The sequence below is a fragment of the Cyprinodon variegatus genome, unplaced genomic scaffold (assembly GCF_000732505.1).
Source record: "Cyprinodon variegatus isolate N-32 unplaced genomic scaffold, C_variegatus-1.0 Scaffold158, whole genome shotgun sequence".
Classification (NCBI taxonomy): domain Eukaryota; kingdom Metazoa; phylum Chordata; class Actinopteri; order Cyprinodontiformes; family Cyprinodontidae; genus Cyprinodon; species Cyprinodon variegatus.
The window spans coordinates 362,933-390,318 of NW_015150611.1; the positions used below are offsets into that span (position 1 = coordinate 362,933).

General features: G+C 37.2%; 2 protein-coding genes across 5 annotated transcripts in view; both read right to left on the bottom strand.

Moving 5' to 3' along the window:
• acot7 (acyl-CoA thioesterase 7) overlaps positions 1 to 20,743 on the bottom strand; it is a 68,343-nt gene extending 47,600 nt beyond the window's left edge. The window contains exons 1-3 of one of the 4 annotated variants that reach the window (XM_015377721.1): positions 20,428 to 20,743; positions 14,706 to 14,823; positions 10,450 to 10,606 (exon numbers count right to left, since the gene is read on the bottom strand). In XM_015377721.1, the coding sequence (XP_015233207.1) occupies positions 10,450 to 10,606; positions 14,706 to 14,823; positions 20,428 to 20,480 (328 nt within the window). In that variant the 5' untranslated portion in view covers positions 20,481 to 20,743. Of the gene's footprint in view, positions 1 to 10,449; positions 10,607 to 14,705; positions 14,824 to 16,552; positions 16,741 to 20,427 lie in introns of those variants that run through there. The other 3 variants (XM_015377722.1, XM_015377719.1, XM_015377720.1) reach the window with 3 other exon arrangements.
• A 991-nt stretch (positions 20,744 to 21,734) lies between these two features.
• Positions 21,735 to 23,253, bottom strand: LOC107086664 (transcription factor HES-2-like). Its single transcript, XM_015377755.1, has 4 exons — positions 23,112 to 23,253; positions 22,909 to 23,004; positions 22,704 to 22,791; positions 21,735 to 22,584 (listed from the first exon to the last, which is right to left on the bottom strand). Exons 1-4 carry the CDS (start codon positions 23,187 to 23,189, stop codon positions 22,256 to 22,258), a joined length of 591 nt encoding a protein of 196 aa, XP_015233241.1. The 5' UTR covers positions 23,190 to 23,253; the 3' UTR covers positions 21,735 to 22,255.
• Between the last annotated feature and the right edge of the window lie 4,133 nt (positions 23,254 to 27,386).

A 27,386-nucleotide genomic window follows, 5' to 3' on the forward strand; every position in this document is an offset into this window, starting at 1 on the left:
GGGGGGGGGGTGTAATGAACAGCCAATACCTTATCTCCTGTAGATACTTTTTTGAGAGCCTCGTCAATACAGCATTTTTGTCAGCAGTTGTGTTTTATGATGCTTATAAAATCAAAAGTGATCATTTCCATAACTTCATATGGCCGGTCACAAAAGGTCATCAATAGTCTTTCTGGGAATACTTCATTCCGGTGTTTCTGCCTTTGTCGACTCCAGACACAATTCACTTCAAACTTCCTGCTGGAGCTAATAATAGACTGATGCTGCTCAGCCCTGGTCAAGTCGAGGATATGTAAATATGCCTCTCTCAGACAGCTTCCTGGTTGTTGGCTGGGGTTGGAGCCAATGGCAAGAAGTGGGAGAGAAGCATGGTGGGCATGGCAACAAGGCCCAGATAACCACTCAGCTTTATCATCAGTTTACAACACATTTACAGTCCTAATTCTTCACTAAAGTTTAAACAACTATACTATCACATGATTTTGAATGCGATCAATTATGGGTAATGAATATTTATATACATATATATATATATATATATATATATATAAAATATTCATTACCTATGTGTGTGTGTCTGTGTGTGTGTTTGTTTTTATCTAAAAATTACACATTATGTTTTTGTTTATATCTAAAATCCAAATGCAACGATTTTAATAGAGAAATGAAGTGTCTTTACAATTAGGCAAAAATGTTTAAGTTAAGATAAAATGAAGAAATTAGGCCAATAACACTGGTATCTGTCATAAACGGGACAAACAGACCCAGTATTCAAGGCGAGACAGATAGTGGGATAATTCTAAGAATTATTTTATTAATTATTTAAAATCAGAAGCAGAGCGGGCTGAGGATGCGTGGCTACCTTAACAAGGTAGGATCAAAACGGTGAGCTGCCAACAAGATGCGCCCAGTGTCCCAGATGCTGCAGCCCCGAACAACCTGCAGGAATCCGAATCCAGGTCAGGAAAACAGATCAGACCAGGAAGGCCAAGGAGGAGTCCAAGGAATCCGACCCTGGACAGGGATACCAATCAGAGCAGGAAAGCTCAGAGGTCCAAGGAGTTCGTAGCCCAGTCCGTAGCCCAGTCAGGGATTTCGATACAAACAAGAACAGGCTGGTTCAGGGTTTCAGGAGTCCGACAGAGAGTTCAGGCAGAACATTGAGGTGGGAACAGGCAAGCTCAGTGGTTGAGAGGCAGACAAGAACAAAATATCAAGAATACTATATTACACTAAAAACTTGCTCTCTTCACTCAGCCAAGACAGGACTAGGGCATGTTCAGCGGACAAGCGGCAGATCAAGATCAGGAAATCAGGAACACTACAAAACACTAAAACCCTCTCATACCACTGGCACCCGAGAACAAGAACATGAACCATGGCCTCAACAATGAACTGAACATCAATGATCTGGCCCCAATAGCTGGGACTGAGCCGTATATATAGAATAGGAGCAGGTGGATTAGATGAGTGATAATTGAAAACCAGACAGAGTTAGACAGGTGAATGAGATGAGCAATTAGGTCAGCTACCAGAGCCATGATCATGACAGGTATCTCCTATTCTGTATTTTGTAGTTTTTTGCTGAATATTCAAAAAAGCTTTATAAGGACAGGAATATAAAACTAAATATTCAATATGTAAAAGAGGAAAAACATTAGATTTAAAGAAAAAAATCTGAAAATCTGAGCTCGTACTGTACTATATGCATTGAGGTAGCAACTTTCTGTGTGGAACAGGGTGAGTAAAGTAGTCCCAAAGACTGACCAAAGTAGGAGCTAAGATTTTAATCATAAACTAGATCAGGGAGATGGTCTTCAAATTCTCAGAGAAAAATCAAAAGCAAGAATGAAAATCAAATTAAGATGAAGCTTAGCTCCAAAAGCAGCTCAGACTAACCCAAACAGAAAATATAACCCCAAAGACTACACAGACAGGCTATTTAGAGAGCCGGTGCTTAAGTGAGGAAGAATCCCCCTGGTATGGATTATCCCAGAGTCAATCCTCTTTAATCCAAGTTTAAAGCATCAATCATAACAACATGCTTTTTCTGAAAATACCTAAAAACACATTTTCTCTTTTCAAACACTTTGATCAGACCTGCTGACCTGAACATCTTTGATCTCCGGTCCACTTTTTCCTCTGGTTCTATCACCCTAAAGGGATTTGCTGTGATTTTGTTTTCCCATTTGTGTCATACTCTTGCTCTCAGTTCTTCCCCCTCCATCCTGGATAATATGTTCCAAGATTGGAGACAGCCCAGAGAGGATCGTTCCTGGCGCTGTGTCCTAGTGATCAAAACCACAGATTTTTCCACTGCACTGTGCCAAGACTCTATTTAACTTTTAACTTTACTATAGTTCCCCTGTGAGATGTTATAACCTGATAGGAAGAGATTAATCATGTGGGCAGGAAAAGTTTGATGGCATAGCTTTCTTTGTGAATTTCTGATGCTTAATTTAAACAGAGCTGCATACTTTATACTTTAGGTTCTCTGAGTGCTTTTAGATCTTCAAGGAGAGAAAAAAAAACAAGTTTTCAACACTTAATGTCTCAAACTTAATTTACACCGTCTGTGGGACCAAAGACAGCTCCATAGCTGATGGACTCCAGACCAGCAAGCTAATACTAACAGTAACCTTTACTCCATCACACATCCTGTTGCAAATCTCAGAATTGTTTCTATGTTTGAAGAATTTTCCCATCTTTCTGTTGCTCATAACTTTCTTCCGATATGAATGCGAGTTCATATAAATGATTAGCCTTTGAGCAGAGCACATTCTGTAGGTAGGAAAGCTTAAGCGTTCCTTCCAAAGCTATCCAAAGATGTTCTTCGTCCCTCAAAGCTCAGAGCCCACCTCCCCCCACAGGCTCCCTGAGTGACAGAGAGAAACAATTATGTGGAAAACTTTAAGCTACTCATTAAATCAAAAATACATTCACAGATTTACATATAAAACAAAACATAAAACAACACAAAACATACATTCTTGTAGACATCTACATGTCTGATATTTGTCTAAGGAAAATCTGCTTCACTCCTTACTTTTAGCTGTGATAGATATGTTCAGAGATATCTGCTTGGTGTGAGGGATTGCCATCGAGTCATTGAGTTGATGCAATCAGCTGGTTTTCCTTACGTTGAAAACTTTGAATCAGTCTGACTGTATGATCTGGTTGAATTGTAAAGTACCTTGAGATGTCGTGTTGTAAAATTGGTGCTATATAGATAAATTGAATTGAATTGAAGATATGTAAGCTGTGATATGTTTGAGAGGCTTCCAACATATTCACCATTTCTCAAGTCATTTTACAGCATCTCAGTGAGCTCAAGATCTAGACCTTTTCCATGTTTTCGATTCCCAACCAGTTTTTGTTCATTTATTTTGGATTATTGTAACGTTGCAGGTGTTTATTTTCATTTTATTTTTTCTAAACACCACCTTTTATACATGTTACATTTCATAGTGCAAGCTGTGATGGTGAGTTGGCCAAGTGCTGCTGTAGCAAAGCCTCCCCACACCATGATACTTCCAACTTCTCGTTTTACATCTGTAGGAGGTTATTTTCCTAGAATTCTGTATTTGGTTTATGCCGAACATGATCTTTGTTTTGTGCCTAAAATATTTCCTACTTAGACGGATTTATCCAAAGAAAAATATTCCAGAAGCACTGGTATTTGTTTATGTTAAATCTGACTTTTAAATTTTTCTTAGAGAGCAAAGGTTTAGTTATTTCGCTCTTCCTATGAAAGCCAAATTGGAGCAGCCTTTCTGTTTGTCAAGCAGTGCACTTTTAATATTAACCTTAGGGAGCCTGTAAAAAAAATTATATCTAGATCTGAGCTTGTTGGTAGTTTTTCTGGATGTAAACTTGAATGTAAACTGAGTACAATGGCTTATTTCAAATTTCCTTAATAAATAATCCTCTTTCTACCACTATGGGGTTCAATCTCACCTCAAAAATCAGGAGCACACAAAACTAAACTTCTGAGGTTTAAACAGGGCATAATTTATTACAATGCTGAGTTATGATGTTTGAATCATTTGCCTCTGATGTGATAAAGCTGTGTGTAATTTTAGATGGAAAAATAAATAAATGTGTCATCATTGAATCCTCACCAGACCTTAAATATATCATGATTCACTTTTCCTTTTTTTTTTCTTTTTTTCTTTTTTTTTACAAGGTTGTATATCGATCATTCTGAAAGGTCTGTTGATAAACTGTCACTAACATTTGGACCAAACCCCGTTACTGTATCTTACTTTTTGTCAATTTTATTTTAAATGGATTCATGAAAGCATGTAGCAGACCATATTAGCTGTAGTTGAGCATACTTGGTTGTGTGACAAGGACAAAAGCTGTCACACTTAGAATATTAAGCCTCAGCCCACAATTCACTGTTTTCAGCTGTGTCTCTAAGAGTGTGTGTCTGCGTGTGTCTTTAGGGGGCAAGGTCTAGTTATTCTATTTTTATGTAAATGTAGATTGAAAGTGAATGCAATAGAGCAGAAGGATGCATATATATATATATATATATATATATATATATATATATATATATATATATATATATATATATATATATATATATATATATGTTTGATCTGTTTTTTTAGCGCTTTGCAGAGCAGATCTTTGGGTGTCTATGGGGGCTTTACCCACCTTTTCCTTAAAACGTGTGTGTGTTGTACCCAACGGAGGTATCTGTGTGTCCTAAGACAGTTTTGTACATGGGTGGGTACAACAGAATCTCTAAGCACTGTGGCACGAGTCAGTGCGCATGTGCGATTCCCCCAGCGGGGACAATCATCACGGCCTGTGCTCACAGTAGGCAGTCTTACCCTGGGGGTCTGTGACCGAGGCCCGCCTGACGAGATACTGCCTGACTGACTATGGAACCTGTATGCTTTGCCTCACACACAAACACAAATAGGAAACAAAATGAATTAAGTTTAAGTACCTTAAATGAATTAAGAAAAGACGTATTAGCAAAGAGCACCATCAAGTGCTAAACCTGAAAAACCCTAAAAAAAAGCTGTACAAAAGGACGGTCTGTTATTTACAAACTACAGCATGAGAATTTACATATTCAAGTGTGGCCCTTACTGTGTAAAATGGCGGCAGTCCTGCCTCATTGACTCAAAGGGAGAAAGTCTGATCAGAGTGCAGCTGTGTGGGTGTGAGGACGTGTGGAAGTGTGACTTTTTTCTGTGTTGAACGTGTCAGCATATCAGGTTCCTCATGTGCCCCCCCGTTCCTCCCAGCACATTCTGCTCAGCCGCATGCATAAGTACCGCGATGGGGAACATGCGCGCGTTCCATCAGGCGTGTGTGTGCAGGTACATTCACTTGTGCATCCGTATCTGACTGGGCCGCAGTGTGCGAGGCCTGACGCTAAGCCGACATGACAGAAGCAAATAATGTCTGCTCCCGTTATCTTCTTCTTCTTCCCACTCCGCCCTGCAGGAACCTTTTAAAGGGCCAAGCTCGGATGAGAAATACATGCTTGCATATTTAGAGCAAACAACGCAAAATGATGAATTTAAGTGTAGAATGTAATATAAACCCAGCTTTCACATGTCGGAAAGACATCCACACACAGGAAAAGATGCATTTAAACACATTTAAATGGGTTCAGACTGGCTGCATACACACATACTCAAGCATATGTCCGGCAATATATACAGTATACTCTCAAATACAACCCACTTTCACTTCCTTCTGTAGATATGAACCTAAATCAACACAAAGCTGCAGCACTCTTAGTGTTCTCTATACTTCCAACCTCATGTCATAAATAGTGTAAATTACGACAGTAGGTAATTTAATTTGCTTTAATAAGACATATTGTAATTACAGATTCTGGGATTTGGTCACTACAGCCTAAATAGTGTATCGCTGAGGTTCCCGACTCACTATTTCCTGTGTTTGTAGGCTGAGAATAAACCAATTTACATAACACTGACTAAGGATGTACATCTTAGATTAATGCACTTTTTGTTTAGACAAGCACTTTAATGCACGTTTCCCACTATAAGGAGAACAGGAAATGTTGAAAATAATCACAATTTTCAAGAAACACAAATATATGGCTTATTATTTCATATTTAGCTAATCACCTGTGATATTGATGTCTAAAAAAATAATTAACATTTTTATTTAATCTAATCTAATCTTTTTTGCAAAAGAATATATTTAAAAACATTATCGAAAGATTCATTCAGCTGCAGCTCCATTTCTAGCAAGCCAACCGTACCAGCCTTTACCCCTCTCACACTATTACATACATCTGGCCCTTTAATGACAGCTGTAGTGTTAACAGCTTTAGGTGCAGAATCCTCCCTCAGCGTACACAATTTGATAACCAGCTTAGCCATATTTATACCCATTGGTTTTAATATGTTAAAAAGTTCTGCGCGTTGAGCAATGCAATTCTAAAAATGGCATGAGAAATGGCCCCCAGGACATGTTCATTACATTGTCCAAAGTCACCCTACATTATGCAGATGCTTTGTCTGCACTGATAATGATTCACTTGGAAGTGAATCATTATCAGGCCTAGGAAGCCATGGAGAACATGCCAAGGCAGAGTGATTGAGCAATTTACTTATTAATTCAGCTAAAAATTATTTGGTAAGTTCCGGGAATACGTTTTGTTAGGTCAAATAATATCTAATCTCAAAATGAGTCCAGATCATTAACCTTTACGAAACCCATCCTTTTGACAGATTTAGTTCTAAAACACTTTTTAATCTTATTAACATTTTGTTTTGTTTTTTTGTTATTTTAGTGAAAACATTTTTTCACTTTGCCCAGTCCGAGGCCGTTTCTCAATATGTGTACTTGTGCGTTTTCATGTGCTTGTATGCTCTTGAAACGCCACCAGCCTCAGACCTAGAACTGTTCCAATTCTAGATTGATAGCTGTCCTAGCATGCACAGCAGCAGCTTCCAGTGGAGCACTCAGAGAGCTAAGAGTATTAAGTTAAAGTTCACCTTTCCTTTGTCGTTGTTCTACAAAAGCTTATTTAAGCTCATTTAAGGCAAGAACATTAATGTTTTAAACTTCACTATATGGCCCATTTACTGATTTAGTGTGTAATTTAAAAAAACGTTCCAATGTTGAGAGGACCGTGGCAACCAGCGGACCTCTGAGGGTAACCACAGCCAGGGCTAACATGAGCCCATCTGCAGCAGCCCGATCTCGGCATAGTGTGAAGGACTGCTGGATCTTTTGGCGATTTTTTTTGTTTTATTTGGCAAAATCTTCCTTTAATTTATGTTTATCTGACTGTTTTAATCATTATTTCCCCACTAAATGAAAAAAGTCATAATTTATTATTATCTAGAGACTATTAATAACAAGAGCTGAAATGCAGCTCGAGACTAGCTTTGAATGTGGTGATGTCATGAGTACACATCTGTTCCAATGGACCCATATTTATGCTGCGTGCTCCCGTTCTCCATTATAGTCCATACTGTCCTGTTTTCTTGTCAAGAACATTCTTGGCGAGAAAACGAGTTCTTACTTGCGTTCTTGTAAAATGAAAAAAGGGTCAGAGTTTCCACTTGAATCCAACAGAGAATCTGTGGAGGAATTTTAAGATCAAGGTGGATGACAATATTGTTTTCAACCCAAAAGACTCAGAGGTCTCTGCAAGGAATAAATGATCAAAGATACCAGTGGCAGCATACAAAAGTCCGCTCAGCAATTATAACAAACATTTGAGTGCTGTCATGAATGAACAAGTGGTTTTTTCTACTGATTATTGTGAAGAATTGTTATTTTTTACATAATTATTCAAATTAACTGCAAATAAAAATCTATTAATAATATTTAAATACTAATAATCATTTGACCTTATCGTATGTAATATATTTTTAAGATACCTTTGGGTATTTTATATTTTATAAGATACCCATTAAAATGAAATTATTATAATAGTTCACCGTGCACATTTTAATAGTTAACCGTGTTAACTGTTGTAACACAGCCACAAGGGGGAGTGGTGGCTTAGTGCATAGTAGGGCTTAGGGCATAGAGCTTGAAATCCTGAGGTTGTGAATTCAAAACCCACTACCACGGACTGCCACCCTGGCTCTCTGAGCAAGACCTTCAACCCCTGATTGCTCCCTTGGTGTCCCACGAATGCAGCCCACTGCTGCCCAAGAGGATGGGTTAAAAGCAGAGGTAAATTTCTCCAATGTGAGATCAATGAAGTTAGATTATAATCTTAATATAGCCCATTGATCCTTAGTGGATTATAAAATATATAATTAGATGTTGACAGAATGGTAAATATAACAATACCCCATCCTGGTGTAGTTGGATAGCTAAATGTACACTCTTCATCCAGGTACAAGTACACAATTCAAAAGACATAAAAATACAATAACATAAGGCAGGATTTTGTGTTTCAAAAAGTTATTTTCATTTTTCGCTTGAATTTTGAGATGGCAGTTCTTAAGCTTGGCTGTTTAAAATAACTAATAAACATGTTTTGTGTCATAAAGAAAAATAACTACTTTACATGTTAGCATTTTTACCTAAACACTGGCAAAATGAAGCCTCTAGACTGATGCAGTATAACAGGAGTGAGTCATAATGATACTGGAGTGATTGCACATGGTCTGCAAATTCTGAGGTAATAAGTTTCTGAAGCATAGACAGACGCGTCAGAATGATGGATGCTGAGCTAAGACAGTCATCTCAGTCTTAATGTTTATCGATCTTTTCTATTAGCAGTCAAGGTTATTTATAACAGTGTAAGAGGCACTGAGGTAGATTTGACATGTCATAGACTGTGCAGAGGATGGTAGGTTAAAATGGCCTAAAACGGCACCAGATACAAGACATCCTGATATCTTAAGGTTACTTCCTCTAACATACTCTCTGAATATTTTTTCTGGTTAAATAAATATTATGATTGCATTTGTTTTGGAAGTCAAGCTATGTCCGGTATGAATTTGCTCAATGAGTTAAATATCTGCCATTTTGGGGGTCCTTCTTGTCAGAGTTGCAGCAGGCTGCCCCTGCTGATGCCTGTATGGCCACCTCACTCTCCACTTTTCACCTCATATCTCTGCCTCCTCCTCCGTCAGTGAGCGTTCGGCCCAGCAACGAGCCAAGCAACCACCATGTGCCTGTTGCTACGGTGACAAGTGTCTAGGGGATACTTCTTTTGTTTTTCACAAGTCCTTTTCTTCAGCTATTAACCTTTATTGCCTAAAAACAGTTTTTGTTCTGTTTCTCAAAATTCCCTTTGCCTGCTTTCTACGTCCTTCCATTTGCTTTTCTCTGTTTCCTTTTCATACATCTAATATGTATTTTTTACCCAGTTTTAGGCCCTTCCAAAACTAAACATAATCTAAATCTTCAGCAATATTTGTTATTTTTAATATAACATCAAGCTTATGTTCCGAAATCTCCTTAATAAACTCAAAATTAAACATTTTTCTTATCGGTAAATGCAAATAGAACAAAGGTTCATTTATATAATGGATGCTGCAGTTTAGTTTCTATTTATTGCTGACATCTGAAGGTTAACATACAACATTTAGTCCAATCTAGAATTTCCTGCAGGGGGGAGACATGTATAAAAGCCTGTTTACATATGTGTATGTTTTTGGTTAATGTGTAACATATAGCACTACAAAAAGATGTAGAGCAAAGAACATTATCTTCCTGAAATGTTTTAACCTTTTTTGAGCTGTTTACTTAAAAGCCTTTCCTATTAGTATTATTTGCTGCCCTCTACTGACAAGGCAGTATACAATTAAATTGGTTTCATATTAAGAGAGTGGATGAAAAATCAAGTGCATTACATTCAAAATCATAAATAGTGCTGTATGTGAAATTAATCTCAAGTGAACAAGAATTTTCAGTTTTATAACTGAGGCTATTTGCCATTAAAATAGGCTAATGTCCAAATATGCTTGCTCCATCTGCTTTAAATCTGTGGTTCAAATAAAGATAATAAACATTTAACAAGAATTGTTAAGTTAATGATAAATATTGCTCCTCTACAGAATATTTCAGAATTTCAAAGGTTTTTAGGACACACATGTTTAAACTCGTGTCGGTTTAACATACAAATATAGCAGGCCTGCATCGTAAGTAATTCATTATTTTTTTGCTATTGGGAAATTTTCTTTGTTCATTTTTCAGATATATACAACTATATTTCTTTTCTTCACTCCATCCAAGCCTGTCTAAAATAAAAATGCATATATATATATATATATATATATATATATATATATATATATGTGTGTGTGTATATATAAAGCTTTATAATTCTAAAAACATTTCTGTTGAAATGATGTCATTATTAGAGGCTTTAGAAACAACAGCAGCAGTAATTTATAGGGAGTTTTACATTTTGTTCCTCTGACCTTTACCAAATGGCAGAAAAATGTCCTATGACTGAATGTCAGGATGAGTCACCTGTCAAGATGTTTTCAGCGATGACTTTGACCTGAACCTCTAGCGAGTGCTGGGAGGTGTAAGTGATCACAGCGGAGACGTGGACCACCTCCCCGATGAACACGGGAGAAAGGAACTCTGTCTTCTCCACCCGAACCAGAGCAGCCAAGCAACGGTCCTATGCAGGAGGAACAGAAAGGTTAAAATAATTACTGATACAAGAATAGAAGAGCTAAAATGTTTCCCATAATTTGGTTAAATAATGCTGGGTTTCTTGTATAGGCTCATTTGTTCTAGTAAAGCACTGGTACCCAACAAATAATACTGATTCAATTCAATTCAGCTATATATATATATATATATATATATATATATTTAGCGCCAAGTCAAAACACATTCAACCAGATCATACACCCAAATTAATTTTATGGTTTTCTATCCAAGGAAAACCAGCTGATTGCATCGACTCATTGATTCGAAAGCAATCCCTTACAACAAGCATGCTTGTAGCGACAGTGGAGAAGAAAACCCCCTTTTAACAGGAAGAAACCTCCAGCAAAACCAGGCAACCAGGCATTACTGATCTGAATATGAATGACAGCAGAGCAAAATGGCAAGTAACATTTAGGTAGTTTTGGCAAAATGTGACACTTTACCACTCCAGTGATTGATAATGTTAATCTTGTTATATTTTGTTTGAGAATCAAAAATTGGCAAAACAAATAAAAAAGTTAAAGGAAAAAGCCAGTGAAGAGTTTGTTCTCGGCAGAAAAACAGGAACACCTCTGAGATTTTGGATGAGTTTCAAAGAGGCTCATTTGTCAGATTAAAAGTTTCTTTTAGAAATAACCATTAAACAGCTATCAAAAAGTTATTCTTAATTCATTGTGATTTCTCAATAATATTGTAATCAGAGGTGGATAATAACTAGTTACTCTTACTCAGTTAAAGTTACTTTAGTAACTTATTAACAAAAAATCTGCTTTTAGAAGTATTTTTACTGTACTATACTCAAATACTTTTATTTGAGTAGTATCTTTATAAAATGTTGCTACACTTTATGTTTTGCTACCCTGTCCATGGTTACTTCACTGAATAATGAGCAAGCTTGTTTGTAATAACAGTTCTCCGCATGGTTTAGGTCAAAACGGGTCTTCTTTTTTTAATACAAGCTCACTTGAACCCACCATGACATTTAGAGGTCAAGCTGATCAACCACAAGGAGTAAATACTGACACTGTAGATACTGGTTTCACAAGCTTTCTGATGAAAAAAAAATGGTTTGGAAAAGTGTTTCTTTGATCTGACATTGTTATGTTTTAATTACATTATTTATTTGTTTTAATTTTAAGTATGGTCTTTAAAATACCTGAATTGGCACGTAACTTTAAAATGTTGCCTCTATTTTTCAGATGTTATGCTGACTTACTCAGTACTTGAGTATCCTGCTTACCAAATACTTTTGTACTCTTACTTGAGTAAAAATATGATGAAGTAGTGGTACTTTTCCATGAGTCAAATTTTTGGGGATTATACAGTATGCGTGCTAGACTACAGAGCTACTGAACCACGACAACAAACACTGAGGATGCGGGTCTACATTTATATGTTAAATGATAAAAACAAAAAATATTACTTATTATTCTTTGATAGTATCTATTTTTCAGTTTGTCTCCAAATCTTCTATTTAATCAGATACATGTTAACGGTTACAACGTCTGTTTATATTTGAGGTTCAGCTAGTTACTTTCAAACATTCAAAGTTTAAGGAAGTGCTCTCTGTTTTAAAAAACATGTTTGTCTCATTGTTTGCCTTCCAAACAGTTCCTCATACTGTTATGCATCAGATCTGATATGGATGCGTCTAAAGATGAGATTATCAGAGCAAATGTGGGCGAAAGTTCAGTGAATTTATCACGGTGGGACGGAAAGTGAATCAACACTGAATTTAACCATTTTTACTCTAACGCATGGAACCTAATAGCTCATAAAGTATGCATACTATATTCTATATCTCAGATAAAAGTTATGCAGGTTTTTCAGTTTTGTACTAGTGGATGTTGTCGGAAAATTTTTATCTTTCTTCTATTATATATTTATTTATCCTATTTACTCACTATAAATGTTTTCACTTATTCTGTTTCTCTCTAAAGGCGACACCATTCCCTGCAGGATGGTGTTTGTAGACCATGCAGACATTGCTTCTTCCCATAACAAATCAGGTTCTTTCTTAAGGTTTATTCATAACATGTTACTGTTAACCAAAGTGTGTGTAATTTGTTATTACTCTGACTGCTTTTCATTGTTGTAAGTAGAAGGGAAGAACGCTGCCCAGATCAGAACAGAGCAGAATGCTGTGCCATAGGGGCTTCATGATGAACTGTTCTCTCTTTGCAAAGATATGAATAAATGTGCCGACTGAGTGAAATCCATCGATCTCCGTTTATTTAACTAGGATGAAAAGTTGAATACTTTTTTCCCACGACAGTGGACTTTTTACAGAATTATCACAGATAATAAAATAAAATTAAAGGAAGTGACTGATTAAAAACTTTCAATCAAACTTTAAAAAGATGAGACAAACATCTTCTGTTTGTGCAACAGAATCTGAAATTTGCCCGGTTATTATCAAAATAAAAGAAAATAACTGTTAATCAGCTTTTAGTGGTTATTTTAATGAATATCACTGTTATAAGGTGACTCTGACCAGATGCAGGTTGATAAAAAAGTAAAATGTCAGATACACTTTTCAAGCTAAGGGTAAAGGGAAAACTATGTATATATACGTACAGTATATATGAATAGGTACAGTATATATGTTAACAGCTTTGAGATTCCTTATGGACTGAAGTGCCTTTGCTTAAGTATTTTTTTCATTCATTTTTGTATTGTATTACTTTATACCGTAGGTATTTTGTTCAATGCAACTTCTACATGTTCTGCAGTTATGTCTGTATGTTCTAAATAAAGCGTTTAAAAAAAGGGGAGAACTAGTTGTGTTTTATTACTGCCACCTGTTGGACTGAAGGTGTATGTGCTTGGTCATGGGAAACCATGTTAGCAAATTACCCAGGATTTCTAATACCTGGGAAATACTTGGGGCTTTCAATGGGAAAATAGCTGTTTCTAATATATTTTACCAAGAAAAGAAATGTGTTTTTTAGTTCAACTTTCTAAAACTCAGCTTAACATGTGGTGGTAGAGGAATCTGAGACAGTATGAAAGACAATGTTTACTTTAAAATAAGATAAGACCTCACCTCATAGATCCAGGTGGAAGCTCGTACTAGGGCTGCAACTAACGATTATTTTGTAAATCAATTAATCTGTAGATTAGTTTTTCGATTAACAATCGGATAGCCAAAGATTCCTTAAAGAAATCAGAAAGATTCACCTGGTTACAAAATGAAACCAGGTGAAACTCCAACTTTTCCACTTGAGGAATTCTGGGTAGAGCATATTGATGGACGATTTATTTTTTTTTCTTATCTTGAATGCAAAAAGTTTACATATTTTTTTACGATCTTGGTATAATTACTGCTCTAAGTGGGTCGCTCTGTCACCTAAAGGCATGTTTTACAGTCTATATATTGCAGTTAACGATTAATCGATTACTAAATTAGTTGACGATCATTTCAATAATTGATTAATCACGACAAATCCAATTTGCTATTTCAACCCTAGTTTGTACACAGAATAACAGAGATTAAACAAGCTGTTAAGTGTAATAAAAAAGACCATGATTATTGTGACAGCTGTTGGGTAGCTAAGGAGATTTAACATTTTTAATTTTAATATTCTTAATTTATTTCTTTAGAAATGTCCAGTGAGATCAGTAGATGTTTGTTTCTCTATTTTCTATCAGTGCCTTCATAGTCAAAGTTTAGAGCCTAAGTGGCCTAATGTAACCCTGAATTAGATTCATTTATAGCAGATACTCCTCAGAGTAGCTTGAGAATCCAACAGCATTACAGTAACTTCTTCTTGAAATAATGTAGAGACCCACCTCACCAATCAGCAGTTTCTAATGTCAACACAGAGCTTCGCTTTGCTACAGGATAGGAGCTACCATGGGCTAATCACACTGGTTGACCTTCAGGTGAAAGGAAAAGGTCGGCTTGATCCAACAAATCCCTCAGTGGTCGCTGAATTTTATGTGACGCACTACAGGGATTCGGAGCGCAGAGAACATTCTTCCTGACATTATTTATGGACCTGGATTGAACAGTTTCCCACACCAGAAAAAGCAGCAGGGACTAAATGTGGTCGCTTGTTTACCCCATTCTGTGTGTTGCAGTGTCTGGTGCCGACAATGCTTCCAGCTTCCTCGATCATCTTGAGGATAATCCCGCCGTGAACGTTGCCCATTATATTGGCGTCGTCTGGCAGCATAACCCTGCAGCCAAGAAACAAAAGTGTTTGGCGGTAACATTTCTGTTTTACTAAATAATTTCAGAGTAAGGTTAAGCACAACATCACAATTATCGGTCTGCCTCATAGAAGACCTAAATATGCCATTTACCCCCAATTCACATCTGTCTAAGAACACACCCATACAATTGAAACAGTTAAACCTGTGTAGGTTATACCTGCACAGGATCTTATTGAATAATGTGGCCTTTTGTGTGTTGGTTATTCATATTAACTGTGACAAGCTGCAGTCTCAAAAATGAAAGAAAATGCACCATGCTGTTTAAAAGTCATTTTGTTGAGTTGCCAAAGAAGGAGCAAAGTAGTCTAAGTTTTCTCCAGTTGTATGGAGCCTAAAGTTCTTCCTGCCCTGCCCCCACGTGTTTCTACAAACTAGCGATCAACTGATTGAAGGAAGGTTAATAAACGTTGTCCCTTCACTCACAACAAAGGCGGATTTGGGATAATTTCATTGTGAAAAATAAAGTCATGGTGTGGAAACTATTGTAAGCAGCACTGAATAGGGTAGGTCTGTTTCTTTTATACAGGGGACCCAAGTTCACAACCCTTTCAACTCTGAGTCTGTGTTCAAGTTGTAATGACTTGTTGTGGCCAAATGACTCACTATATAATAATGCTACTTTACAAAGAGCAAAAGAGTTTCTTTTATACACAATAAACCATTAAGTGCCTTTAAATAAATTAACGTGTTCATTCCTTATTTTTGCTCTAATTTTATATCACAACCCAATTAAGAACAATACATGTAGCAAATAACTAAATGATAACAATAACAACCAATATTAAGTTGCTTCAGCAGCTTTTTAGATCAAGATTTTTTTTCTCCGACTGTGTTTTTTTTAGTTGATTTTTTAGCAAATATGATGGTGCCATTAAAGTGCGATATTGTTCCTTAAAGTTATCACACTATAAAAATCTTAAAGTTTGAGGATATCTTGTGATAATGGGTCAAACCAGAAGGTGGCAGTCTACCAGTCTGTTAATGTCCAACAAAGAGAACAAAGATTCATGCTTAGTTGCAGCGGCACAATAAGAAAGAGAGAAAGTAACTACATAGACCTGGTTTTCTGCATTATAGTTGTTTTAATCAAAGAGCTACATGGTGTTCACATACTACTATACCAGACTCATTATCACCTCTGCAGCATGTGCATCTGTGCAACTGGTCCAACGACTTACTAAGTCAGGCCAAACACGCCTCAGGCCTGACTAATCCCATGAATAAGACAGTTAAAGATTAAAAACAGAACGTCCACGTCATCACGCCCTCTGATGTGGTTATAACGCCCCAATCACTTTGCTTCTTACACATGACTACTTTTAAGGTGTTTTCAAAGTAAGGGGAGAAAATGACGCTTTCAGCACAAAAAATACTTCAAGGGGATGAGTTGGATGAAGAGAAACTTTTATGACTTCCTATACTGAAATCTGAAACAACAGCAGAACTTTTCCTCAGACAACATTCAACAGTTCTAGAGTCTGCTATCAGTGTGCGGTTGCTCTGAGTTGGACAGTCATTCAAACAGCCTAGATGAGTATTTAACCTTGTGATGTGCCAATTATGATGTTTGACTTATGAAAGTTTAGCCTGACTTTTTAAATCCAACACAGCTAAAGGTATTATTAATGAGCTAAAATTGTTCAATTATATTACTATTATAAAAGAGGCTGAACATCTCAACGCAATAAAGTACCTGCTGAGTTGAAATGTGGGCCCCAGCTTTGATCCATCTCCACCATCTTTACAGAGATCCCTGCAGATTTGTTGACTTTCAGACCTGTGTTTCTCCATCACTGCTACTGTTTTATCTACTTGATCTGCCCCCTCTTTACAATCCATCTTTACACCTTGCCTGCCTCTCTTCTCTCTGAAACCGTCACTGCTCTCTGATTGTTATATTGTCTGCTACTGTGATCTCAGATCTTGATAATGCTGCCGGAAGTGATGTCATTTGTGGTCAGAGACCAACCAAACTGGATCTGAGCACGCCTGACAAAAGATCAGTAAAAATCAGCTCTTACCAGAGCAAGATTTTTGTGTCTCAATGGACAGGAAGAACAGGAAATGATTCAGACAACAGCACACCGAGGGACATGGGGGAAAATATCCCTGTAGGTTAGATTTATATCTAACCTACAGGTTAGATTTAAATATCGGAATTGTAAAGTAAAAAAAAGTTGAAAGTTCAAAAGGCATGAAGGCATATCCTTTAGTTGTTTTTCTAAACAACTAAAGGAAGACATCCTCAGTCAGGAGTATTTAATGTACTTTTCTATTTTATGGGACTTACTTTTGATGCAGTGGTAATCCTTTTGTTGGGGTGATATCTATGCACTTCTCAGACTAAATTTCCTTTCTTATGATTTCTTTATAATTTCATTAATAAAAGTGGACGAAAACATTTACAGCCAAAGCAAAATCTCTGGACCACTCGTGTAGTAATGATTTGTGTTTTTTTTTTTTGCTTTTCCTACTTTAATCATGCCATTCCACTCTAATGTTAAGATCCTTTTAAATTAGACATTTAGTTCCTACGAGGGGGGGTTCAATAAGTAATGACCCTGACCCACTTCCAGATGTTGGATCGAGCTGAAATTTTACATGTGAAGTATTTTAAATCTCTATAGATTAAATCACAAATTACAGCTCTGAACTAATTGTGGTTTCTGATTTACTGGTGTTAAAAATGAGTCAAGTCTGAGTTTTTGCATTTGAAAGGACGCACACAACGGGAGACTTTTGATCAAATGAAAGTAACTTATAGTGATAATGTCCCATAATATAACCTTGTAAAACATTTAGCAAGGTCATATAATGGGCATCATCACTGTAAGTTACTTTAACAGCATCGAGAACTGAAATTGAACTGAGGTTGAGGCGATTTCTTACATTAGACCTTTTTGTTTTTTAAAAATCAATCTGACTGTATGATCTGGTTGAATTGTCTCTCTGTAAAGGGCCCTGAGAATTGGATCTACACTACATAAACAAACTGAACTGAATGTTTACAATTTGTATCTTCACTACTTGGTTGTCTTTCTTTGAGTTAAACACAGTTACAGGATGAAAAAGGATTCAGAATGTCTTCATTATCACTAGGGTGTTTAAAAAACAAGTCAGACAAAGCCCAGGGGTTATTAAAATGGAGAGTGAGAGAAAGTGATGCTGGAACGATAGCAAAATGCTGTTCAATGTGAGTGCACTCTCATAGTGAAATAAATATATTAGTGAAACAAATATATATATATATATATATATATATATATATATATATATATATATATATATATATATGTATGCATATGTCTTGGATATGCATACATATGTGTATACATATGCATATGTATGCATGAATCTGCATTGAAATAAACCATTTCACTATAGGAACCAACAATAATGAAAGATTCAGGATGAGGGTCACTTTTTTCTGAGTCTTCTCCAAATTTCATGAAAAACTCTTGCATTAAGTTATATTTCATTGTTTTCTTAGCACTTGAATTGAGGAGTTTGTTTTAACATTTCATTCTACATAGATTTTTGTTTAGGTGGGGCAAGGTACACAGCAGAGGCCCAGGTGGGGTTTGATCCCCATACTACTAGGCAAAAGTAATGCATGCTGACTGGTCAGCCAAAGGGCTTATGCCCCAGCCATTTGGTCAGGTCGCAACATCAGCCAGAGGCATAGTTACAGCAAAGGCAAAAAGTAAAACAGTTTATATGTCAGTTCAAAGATTAAATTAGATTTTATAAATTGCATTTGAAAAGGAAAAAACTACAAAGCCCAAAGGGAATGAGGGCAGATAGTTCTGACAGGTAGAAGCTGAAAAGGCCCTGCAAACCAAAAAGAGGACCACATTTGTTTAGCTGGATGCACACCCATGACGGATGAATCTTTGCTTTCTAAAGCAAAGCACAGAGTAGTTTATTACATAAAGTAGATACAGCATAAAGCACATCTTAGCAACAAACTCTCAACCACTCTAACACTCTTCTATCACAGTTTATGTAAGAGAGAAAAATGAACAGCTAAAATGATGACTAGGAGTCTTTTGGGGAATATCTCTTTCAGTTTTGCACATTTAGAGGACACTGTCCCTTCTTTGTAGAGCAGCCACAAAGTAATAGCTTTCACTTTAGACTTGGAATAGCCTATTCTAAGACATGAATCTGCATTGAAATAAACCATTTGCACTATAGTTTCCTACTCTTTTGTTGCTTTAGTGCATCTTTTCAAAGTATTTTTCTTCTGGAAATTTTTTTACATCCATCCATCTCCCCATCAACTCTGATTGCTTCCAAATTTCTGCCATGGAAGGTCGGCCCCACAGTATGATGCTATCCTTAATGTGTACCTGTATGTATAATAACATTATGCTACACATTATTAGGCTCTATTTATTAATTAGGTCACATCAAATGATTGTTGTTTGAATTAGATTGCTTTAAGTGATAGAGTGACAGAGATCAAACACAAATCTAAAAAAACCATAAATTGCTTTTCCTTCACCTCACAGCCCTGAGCTAGGGCAGTGTTGGCCTAGTGGTTAGAGCAGTTTGCAAGTACCCGGTTTGATCCCATCAGGCTGCACTCTGGGTTCCTAAGCAAAACCCTTAACCCCACATGCTCCCTAAGTGCAACACAATGGCAGCACTCTGCTCCTGTAGAGGATGGGTCAAAATGCAGAGAACAAATTGTGGGACAATAAAGGGATTTACATTTCTTAGATAAGGTGTTCCTTTTCAACACCACAATATGTTCGTTGATATTATGTTATTGTTCACTTTCTTACATAAGGCATTGATTGCTTTAAATTAGAAGACACTATCATAAAGGGTAAAACAATTAATTGCACATAATTAGTTAGTTTGAAGTCAGACTGGGCTGTGAAGGCAAACACCAGAGATACATACAGTTAGAGTTGAGTGACTTGGCGCCCTCTAGAGGCAAAAGCGAGGAACTACCCTAACCCCACATGCTACAAAGAGGAAGTTTATTCATAGAAGGGATTTTATTTATTTATTTATTCATTTATTTTTACCCAGATGCCATTAGATTAGTAGATGTCACAATTTGTAAAACTGGATGACGGTTTATTTCCATGTTGTTCGTTTGGATAATGTAATTAAGTTAAAGGCATACATTTAAATGCAATTCCTACTTTTTTTTGTGCAGGATTCAAAATGTTTATACATGGCTCTTTAAAACACACTCATTGTTTTATTAGCAGGGTGTAGCGAACAGGCTGTCCTTGGTAAATAAACCCTCCCCAGCCGGCCGGCGCTAAGCGAGCTAAGGTCATCACACAGCTAAGATGCTTATAGGCGGCCGCTGCAGTGGATCTTCTACCGAAGCCTAAAGTAGGATCCGTGCTGTAGAGCGCAAACCTGGCATAGACTGAAAATTAGTGGATAAATGGGATCCGATCTGCGTTAAAATGAGTCCTAATTATCCGGTTTTTCATCCGGGTCACACAGCGACGCAGATAGCAGCGCTTTTTCTCATCATTTCCTGACAGCGAAGATAGTCTTCGCGTTATTTCATTAGGAAATGAACCATGAACATCATACCTGCAGAGCTGGAGGGAGGAGGATGGTGATTCGCGTTTCCCCGGCGACGACATGTTTTGGAGGATTTCTGTCGGTGTCGCGTTGCAGCTGTGCTCCTCTGTGATGTGGAGAGAAATCAGCCGTCCGTCCGCTGCATGCTCTGGTCACTGCGTGTCTTTAAGGACGCTTTTGGAGGCGAAAGTAATGCGGATCGCAAAAAAATGTTTTACTTATTTATCAAAACATTCCTTTCTTTATCACAACACCACACGCTTTGGATATCGCTGCTTAATACAGCTTTAAATAAGTTTATATTCCGGCCTAATACTCTTCAGATGGGTGAAAAAAGACGTTTCTGTGCCGCTTTTACTGAAACTACGGTATGTCAGGACTTTAACTCACCTGAAGGGGGCGCCACAGACCGCTGAACCTAATTTACACAAGCGCAATGTTTTATCATGCCTATAGGTGGCACTGTTGAGTTAAACATGTCTCTTTCAGCTCAGTCATGTTTCTGAATATTTTATGGAAATATTCATGTTGAACTGGAATTCTGTTATATTTCTACTCCAACACTTATTGCCGGATATATCAACGCTTATTTGTAGAGTTTATTTCCAGCAAGTATTTTTGGTTGAAGGGTTTTTAACAGAATTAAACAGAAAACGTCTCAATAGCATGTGCAAATTTATATTAAAAAAGGGAATTTAGGTAATGAAACGGCTCCAACAATAGGACACAAGAAGAAAAAGATCAGAAAACATGAAATAAACAAGCCTAAAGCTATAATCTTGAAGTTCAAACAAAGGACTGTGATTTAATAATTAAATAGAGAAAACACATAATAGTAAAAAAAGGTTCAGTGATAAGCATTAGACTTTGAAGTAAAGGTCTGGTGGGTTTGTTGATTTATTTTAGTATTTCATTTTTGGTTTTAGTAAAGGTTTGTTCTAGTTTTCCCCCATCAGCTGTAAGACTTTATAACCACCACTGTTCCCAACAACCTCAAGAAGTTGTTATATTAATGCTGATTTTGCACAGTTTTTACTTTAGTCAGTTAAATAACATATCGCTGTAATTTTGCACTGTATATATAGAGCTCTACTATTAAAACACTTTAAAGTGCAGTACTTTATTGTTTTTTATTTAACTCTTCATTATTATGTTATTCTTATAAAATTGTTCTATGGTCCACATTTGTGTGAGCAATATTTTTTTCTGCTGTAAACACCAGAAAATCCCCATTGTGGGACAATAAAAGGTTTTTCTATTCTAGCCCTTACAATCTGTTATTCTATTTTTTTAAGCAGTCAACCAATCCAAACATTCTCATACATTAACCATTAAATAAATACAGAAAAAAAAACAAATCAAGACGTAACCACGACATCGAGGTTTTATTTATTTACATCATAGATACAATAGATGCTGCAAACAGCACACGTACAGCACGTCCCAAAAGAGATACTCTTACAAAGACATTTAATGTCTACAAAGTCCATCTACACTGTCAGGACTTTGAAGTCCAGCGCAAATCAGTAAACATAATGACCCTTTGGGTCTTACAGGGCTGTTTCAATAGCCCCTAATCATTCAGTCCAAAAAAGAGGACTAAATATTAAACGTATACATACATGCGGATTTAAGAAGAATACGACTGTCTAAAATTGTCAAATTACACAAGACAACAGACCTGCGCGCAAAACTCAAGTATATAATACTTAATCAAAACATCTTAAAAATAAGTCCTTAATAACGATAAATCTTTACAAGTAAAGCAATTAGAACATAACATATGAAAAGGAAGTATAATACAGCCTTTGAATTAACAGACTTTAACTACAGAGATCTACCAGGGTCTCCAAACAGCAGGGCTGAGCTGCGGCGGAACTGCCTGCGCTCGGCTTGGAGCTGCTGCTGCACCGCTGTGGGACTGGGTTTCCATCCTGGAGCTGAAGCAGGATTTAAGGTTCATGAGTTTTTGATGGAGCTGAGGGAAAGCCCTGGCATTCTGGGCGCAGCAGTTCAGGCAAGTCGGAGCGTTGTGTGCAGACGTAGACCTCTGGACGAAGTCCTCGATTCGCTGGCATGCGTCTTGATCCAGATCGGTTTTGGGAAGCAAAGCGGATACGCGCTGGAGACAGGCTTTGTAGCCTTCTCTGTAACTCTCTGTTGGACCTGAAAAGACAAATCAAAGTTAGTTTTGCTTTTTTTTTTTTTTTTTTTTTTTTTTTTTAAAAAGGCTCACTACATAAGGATTTATTTGGGAACTTAAAGGGGAAAGAAATCGTCCTCACTTTTTGCGTTAACAGGAGGAATGCCACTGAGGAACTTCACGGTCATTTCCAAGATGTCAGCTTTCTCCAGCTTAGAGTAGCGAGTTTTCTGTAAGGAAAAAAAGTGATTATTAAACACACGCAGATAAAAATTATGTTGAATTTCCAGGGCTACATATTAGCTTTTCTTTTTTATATATATAATAAAAAGAATAAATTGGCTTACATCTCTGCCTGTGAGAGGAAGGATGAGGTTTTTCAAGTGGTTCAGGCTGTCATTGATGCGAGCGCGCCTTCGTTTTTCCATCAGTGGTTTCATCGTCTGAAAAGAACACAGATAATATTACAATACATCCATGAATTTTTATGACTAAAAACTCGAATGTAAAATTATAAAATATATATAACAAATGTTATTATTTAGCTTACCTTTCTCAACTCCAAAGCCTCTTTCCTTTTGGCCACAGTAAGCCTTGGAGAAAACGACGGGAGAGCGTCATAGGTCATGTTTGGAGACTTATTCTGTGTCGTCTTTGTTCAACAAAAGTGTTCAAGGGCACAATCGAAGAAGATCTGACTCTAATGGACGAAATGTGCGGTATTTATCCAAGTCCGTAGCGTCGGTTTCCGTGCGTCACGGCTACGCCCCCAAGCCAAAAGAATGATCCGGATAAGGCCAGTATACGATGAAAACAACACAAAAGCATCGAATTTTAAAAAGATAACCATCTGTCCGCAATTTTAAACTAGGCGAAGCCAAAAATGCGTGTCTGCAATTTGATCCACAGGCACAAACCAAACAAAAGATGCGTCATAAAGCTGGAGAAATCCGTGCGTAAAGACGCACAATATAAAACAAAATAAGTACACTATCAGTCTGCCAGAAATTAATTTATTTATCTGCCAAGCAATAAACATTGCTCTCTTTTTTCGTTTTTAAAAATGTTTTAGTTGATTTGTGATTTATTATTTCAACATAAGAATATATTGGTGCGTAAATGTTCCAACTTTGGGTAACTAAAAACAAAACCGAGCTTTTTTGTTTCTTGAAGTGTGAAAAAAGCATTAAATATCTAAAGCAAAATGATTTTATTTTTGTATACCTGTTTCTAAACAATATTTATATGCCTTAATCATAACACGAGCTGTGAACCATCGGATGCCCTGAAACATCCCAACTGTTATTTCTAAATGATACATGATTATTTCAGTAATATGATTTGGTTCTCTTTGTTATACCAATTCCATTTATATCGTCTAATATATTGTGATTAAAATATAGAGCACTACAGGATGCAATATGCACATAACTCGCATAGGGGTCAGGCTTGTTTGTGCAGAAAATTGTTTCCAAAAACACACACTCCTTCTCCAATCACACACCCAAGCGACGCTACTTTTTATACAGCATCTGCTCATACATTTTGACAACAATAGTTTTGCATATCCATATGACGTTTTTACGCAGTTCCTGCCCGGGGGGGGTTCACTACCTGTAGGGAGTGTCCGGCTGGAGCTAACGCTTCACGTAAAAAGGTGGGGGCTATACAGAGCATGGAGAGGGGATGGGAGTGTTCTTTGTTCAGAAAAGCTTCAGCATGACATAAAATTACAACCCTTTGACTTGTTTTTACAGAACTTTAATGTTTGAAAACTTTATCTGGAGCTGGACGTGGAGTTTTTTTGGGGGGGATACACTTTATATCTAAAGTTTCTACAAACATGTCCAAAATGTGCTCCAAAGATGCTGGTGTAAAAAAAAATATAAAAATGTAAACTGGTGTGACAGCCCATCAAATGCCTCTGCACTCAAGGGAACCACGCGCGCTGCACGCGCCACGGGGACCAGATGGCTGTCTGTTACAAATCCCAACCCCACCCTTACCCTGTACCTCCATTCATCATCATCACTTCTCCTCCCCCACACACCTCCTGGGGCTCGGAGTCCCTCCGACTTTCATCCAACTCAGTGCGGCATACGCGTGCACTTTTCCCCCTCTAAACTTCAAATGCAGGACACACGATCTCCAATCATGTGTCACTTTTGGCGTGGGTATCCAGTTTGCGCGCATCTCATAGGTCCCTTACGTCCAAATCCAATCAGAACACAATATTTCCAAACCACCCCCACCTCGGTTTTACTTCATGCTGATTGTCTTATTTGCATTGACCCTTGGCTATTTCCAGCGTCCAAGCTATCTTTAAATAAATGTTTATGAGTTCTGCTTGCTGGTGACAAAAGGAAAATGTGTGCCTGTTGTTGAGGACAACATATGCTGGGTTGCTGTGGTTTATTATTTCGATTCTTAGTAGAAGGGAATTGCCTATTGTTCCACTTGAAATGCATTAAATTAAACAAATTAAGAAACAGCAAATAAGAATAAAGACTCTGCGTTCATTTTACTCCAAATCTTTATTTCTATATATATATATTTTTATTATTTGACCATTTTTGCTTATTGGAATAGCATCAACATGTTATTTCTTTCAGTGATTCAATACAAATGTTTAGAATCGTTGCAAACGGTGAAATATTTAAAGAGGTTGTCTCATTACAGTTCTTTAAAACACAAAATTCAAACAGTTGGTTAAAAAAACGAGCGTTAATATAAAAATGTTGGTTATCCACTATAAGACACAATAGGTCATTGATAAAGAAACTGGATGTTTGTGCAAAACAGTGGAAATTGATTGGGAAAATATTTAACAGAAAATGTGGACAAGTAACGGAGATAATCACTGGTTTGAGATGGTCTCAGTAATCTCCTTTAGAGAGGAAATTATTAAAATATTAAATAACAGTTCAAGTGCAAAGTTACATATCAAAAAAGGAGAAAAAACATGATTTTTAAAATGAAAACCGATCCATGAAGTAGCATTTAACAAAGCTATATCATTATACTGATTAATGTAGCATTTGTTGGGCGCAGTAAGGCCAAGCCTCTCCGTCGGACTGAGCGGCACACTTGCTGCACGCGCCCCGCGCCTCCCGCTGGGAGGAGGGGGGGTGATGATGAGGGCGAACAAGAAGGGGGGTCAGCACTTCTCCGTTTTCCTCTTACGGTTAGAGCCCCCTTCCTTTGTCTTTTCAAACAAATTCCGCGTCTGGATCCCATCTGTGCAGTGAGGATAACATTGAGCCTTTGTCTGACCGTGGAGCAACACATCATGGGAATTAAGAGAACCAAGCTCGAAAGCAAGTGACTTTTACCTTTGCGTGATGTGAAGGACACTATACAGACTATGTGCCTTTCAGCAATAGACACAAGCTGCATCTTCAGTTTCAACCGCCATAAACATGACAACCAACATTTATCCACAGAAAAAATAGAGCATCTTTATCAGCTTTATATATATATATATATATATATATATATATATATATATATATATATATATATATATATATATATATATATACGTTTTGCCCCATTTCAGGCTTCAAACATAAAGAAATAAAATTGTAATTCCTTGTGAAAAATCCCCAACAAGTGGCACACAATCGTGAAGGAGAACAAATTTTATCTATATTACAAAAGAAACGTGAAACTGAAAAATTGGGTGTGCAAAATTATTCAATTAAGAGTTGGTGAACAGCAGTTTTCAGTTCTTTCTAAAGGTTCTCCGTTGGATTAAGGTCTGGACTTTGACTTGGCCATTCTAACACCTGGATATGTTTATTTGTGAACCATTCCATTGTAGATTTTGCTTTATGTTTTGGATCATTGTCTGGTTGGAAGATAAATCTCTGTTCCCATCTCAGGTCTTTTGCAGACTCCAAGAGGTTTTCACAAAGAATGCTTCTACATTTGGCTCCATCCATCTTTCCATCAATTTTAACCATCTTCCCCATCCCTGCTAGAGGAAAGAAGGCCCAAACCATGATGCTGCCACCACCATGTCTGACAGTGGGGATGGGGTGTTCAGGGTGATAAGATGTGTTGCTTTTATGCTAAATATAACGTTTTGCTTTGTTGCCTAAATGCTCAGTTTGGTTTCATATGACCAGAGCATCTTCTTCCACATGTTTGCTCTGTCCTGGTTCAAACTTTTAAAAAAATACTTTTTATGGAGATCTTTACGAAATGGCTTTCTTTCACAAAGACCAGCTTTGTCCATTATACAGCTGGTTGTATACTGCAGAGTGATCATGGACCTCTTGGCTGCATCTCTGAGCTGTTGGTTTAGAGGGACAGCTGGGTCTTTGTAGATTTGCAGTGGTCTGATACTCCTTCCATTTTAATATTATCGCTTGCACAGCACTCCTTGGGATGTTTAAAACTTGGGAAATATTTTTGTATCCAAATCCAGCTTTATCAGTTCTGCTTGCTGGTGACAAAAGGAAAATGTGTGCCTGTTGTTGAAGACAACATATGCTGGGTTGCTGTGGTGTACTATTCCCACCTCAGCTGTAGATCTTTGCAGGACCTGGCCGGTGTATTCCTTGCCTTTATGATGCTCTCTGCACTTTAAACAGACCTCAGAGAAGTTTACAGAGGAGGTCCATTTATACGCAGACTTGATTACACACAGGTGGATTCTGTTAATCGTAAGCTGTCATTTTGGTCAACATTGGATCATTTAGAGATCCTCACTGAACTTCTGGAGTTGGATGGATGGACGGACGGACGGACGGACAGACGGACAGACGGACAGACAGACAGACAGACAGACAGACAGACAGACAGACAGACAGACAGACAG